Source organism: Triticum urartu, chromosome 7, assembly GCF_003073215.2.
Source record: "Triticum urartu cultivar G1812 chromosome 7, Tu2.1, whole genome shotgun sequence".
In the NCBI taxonomy this organism is placed as follows: Eukaryota; Viridiplantae; Streptophyta; class Magnoliopsida; order Poales; family Poaceae; genus Triticum; species Triticum urartu.
In genome coordinates this window covers 609,128,950-609,132,086 of record NC_053028.1, presented here as the reverse complement: position 1 = coordinate 609,132,086, position 3,137 = coordinate 609,128,950, and the positions used below count along the sequence as shown (strand labels likewise).

General features: G+C 48.8%; 1 protein-coding gene across 1 annotated transcript; it reads left to right on the top strand.

The window, feature by feature from the left end:
• Positions 1–987: 987 nt before the first annotated feature.
• LOC125525206 (germin-like protein 5-1) lies at positions 988–2,041 on the top strand. Its single transcript, XM_048690217.1, has 2 exons — positions 988–1,282; positions 1,366–2,041. Exons 1-2 carry the CDS (start codon positions 1,165–1,167, stop codon positions 1,899–1,901), a joined length of 654 nt encoding a protein of 217 aa, XP_048546174.1. The 5' UTR covers positions 988–1,164; the 3' UTR covers positions 1,902–2,041.
• Positions 2,042–3,137: the final 1,096 nt, after the last annotated feature.

Here is a 3,137-nt window from a genome sequence, read left to right as displayed (position 1 = left end):
GGGGGGGGGGGGGGGGGGAGGGGGGGAGGTTAATGTGAATTAGGCCACGTCCGTCCGTAGCGGGGGATCCGTTAAATAGTCACCGTAGGTGTAGCATTTCTGGGGGAAGCTATGCTCGATGGTACGGCTGGGCTGCTGGGTGGAGAAGGGTATGCTCGGCCGAGCGGTCGGGCTGTGGGGATTGGGAAAGGGTATGCTTAGCGTCAGTGGCGAATCTTGCACAAAATTAAAGGGTAGGCTCAAAACATCAAGTTTCTAAGTCTACTAAGCAAATTCATTGCACTTTACATGTTAAACACCTCAGTATAATTCTCAAGTTGCATGTTTAGCTGAAATATGATTTTTGGAGGGTAGGCTTCAGCCTATTGAAGCCCCCCTAGTGGAATCGTCACTGCTTAGCGTGACTGTTGGGCGATGGGTGTAGGGGAAGGGTATGATAACCAGACGGCTGGACCACGGTGGCGTATTAGGGGAAAATTATGCCTCTCGGGAAAAATGGCATAAATGGGGTAAGGGGAGTTCGATTGAAGCAAACTTTGCACCCCATTTCGTAATGAAAATTCAGATGCAAGACGTCATAATTAAGACCTTTTCCATCCCTATCTCCACATGGCACACTGCCTGGATTATGTCGTAAGTGAGCTCAACGTTGGAGTACAAGCGAAAAAACGAAGACACCGTGTGGAGTACAAGCGAAAAAACGAAGACACCGCGTGGAGTATAATGGCATGCTCCTTTTTAAAAAAATATTACACGGCTTGTTTGATACCCTTTGGAATAGAACAAACCTGCTACAATCAGCTGCTCCAACTGAAGAAACAAACGATACACACAAGCCCATGTGCTCACACTCACAGGTAGGTTGGTGAAACGTCATCTTAGCCGGCCCGGCCCTGTTGAGCAAAACGTGCCTGCGAACCCTAAACTCGAGTTGCAATTGTGAGAGCTAATTAATGGGTTTCATCGAATCCTCCTTCACGCGCAGATTTATAAGTAGGAGAAAATCATCAATCACAAGCAGAATATCACATTGATACGACAAGATATCACACAGCGCCTACTCAACTCATTCATGCAACCTCCCAACAATTTCGCTGTATATACTATCCCAACCTAGCCTGCAGCCGCTGCTCCTTTCACACTTGCTGATCCAGGAGACTTGCCATGGCTGCTGCGACGTTGCTCTTGGTGCTCACGGTCATCGCCCTCGGCTCCGGTCACGGCGAGGCTTTCGACCCTAACCCTCTCCAAGACTTCTGCGTCGCCGACACCATGTCCAAGGGTAAGCAAAATGCCGTGCTTGTGGCTTCTACATGAAAATGTGATCATCTATGGTGATATACGCGTGTGTATGCCTGCCTACAGTGCGCGTGAACGGGGTGCCGTGCAAGGACCCGGCGGCGGCGGTGGCGGACGACTTCTTCTTCGCCGGCGTGGACAAGCCCGGGGGCGGCGCGGCGAGCAAGCGCTTCGGGTTCTCGGCGCTGACGGTGCAGATCCCGGGCCTGAACACGCTGGGCGAGTCGCACGCCCGCGTGGACGTGGCGCCGGGGGGCGTCTTCCCGCCGCACTACCACCCGAGGGCGGCGGAGACGGCGCTGGTGCTGGAGGGCTCCGTCTACTTCGGCTTCGTCTCCTCCTACCCGGACAACCGGCTCTTCGCCAAGGTGCTCCGCAAGGGCGACGTCTTCGCTGTGCCGCAGGGGCTCGTGCACTTCCTCTACAACAACGGCACCGCGCCGGCGGCCATCTACGCCTCCCTCAGCAGCCAGAACGCCGGGCTGGTGCTCCTCGGCGACGCGCTCTTCGCCGGGGCCATCCCCGACGACCTCCTCGCCAAGTCGCTCCTCACGGACAGGCACACCGTCGGGAGCATCCGGGCCAACTTCCGGCAGCCTTGATGCATGGCCGGCCACGCTGTTCCGATCCCCTTGTACCGCATTCTTCGTAATTTCTGCGGGCACAATGATCTGTAGCCGTTTCTTTGCGATAAGAAACATCTGCGCCGGATTTCGAAATAAAATATCGGTACTTGTAATGAGCGAACGTTCGCCCTCTAACTCCCACCTGTGTCAGTGTCACCGTGTGAGCCGGTCGACGGTTCGACGTCATCCGTGCTTTTTCATGGTTAACCAGTGAACAGCATCACCGCGCGCGCCTCTGAGCAGCGGCACGGCGAGCGCTAGCCACCACGCCCGAAGCAGCTGCTCCAGCACGGTGGCCAAGCCGGGGGAGAAGTTAGAAGTAAATGGCTAGCCAGTCGACCGAGTGCGTGAACGCCTAGCCGGCGCCGGCCAGCATCGGCTCAAGCTGGCGTGTAGGACCACCACCGACGTTCAAACAACAATTGAGAATTAAAAAATGTTTGTCAATTGAAAAAATTCCATGGATATGAAAAAAGTACACTAGTCCAAAAATTGTTCTTGGATTTGAAAAAAAACGTGACTTAAAGAAAATGTTGGGGAATTCAGAAAATGATCATGAATTCAAAAAAAATCACGATCTCAAGAACTATTCACTGAACACTTATTTAATATATGCTGCACTTTTTTACATACAATGCTGTTTTATTTACAGTGAATTTACAATTACACACTGAACTTTCTTAATATGGTGAATTTTTTTACAAAATACACACAAAACCATTATTTAATATATGATGAACATTTTTTATATAGAGAGTGAACTTTTTTTAATACATTGAACATTTTTACAAAATACACACTGAACTATTATTAAATATATAATGAACATTTTATTTATAAACAATGAACTTTTTTAATATAGGTTAACAATTTTCACTAATTCTTTAATCTGAACAATTTTGAAAAGCAAACAATTTTTATAATTTGTTTATTTCGAAATTTATGATTAAAGTAAACAAAAATATTAAATAAAAAACAAAAAAGGTAGGAAAATAAAAGAAAATCACGATTCAGGAACCTTCCACAACGGTGGTATCTCTTGCTTCGCCACAAATCCTACTGGCCGGCCAATCTTCATATGTTAGTGAGCGATCAAATATTTATTGCTCGCAGCAAACGATATATAGTATTCCCCAGATATTAGTGGCCAAAGCAAACCCAGCAGCCGTTGGGCTGAGCAGCGAGCTAGCCGAATACACACAAACTGATTCT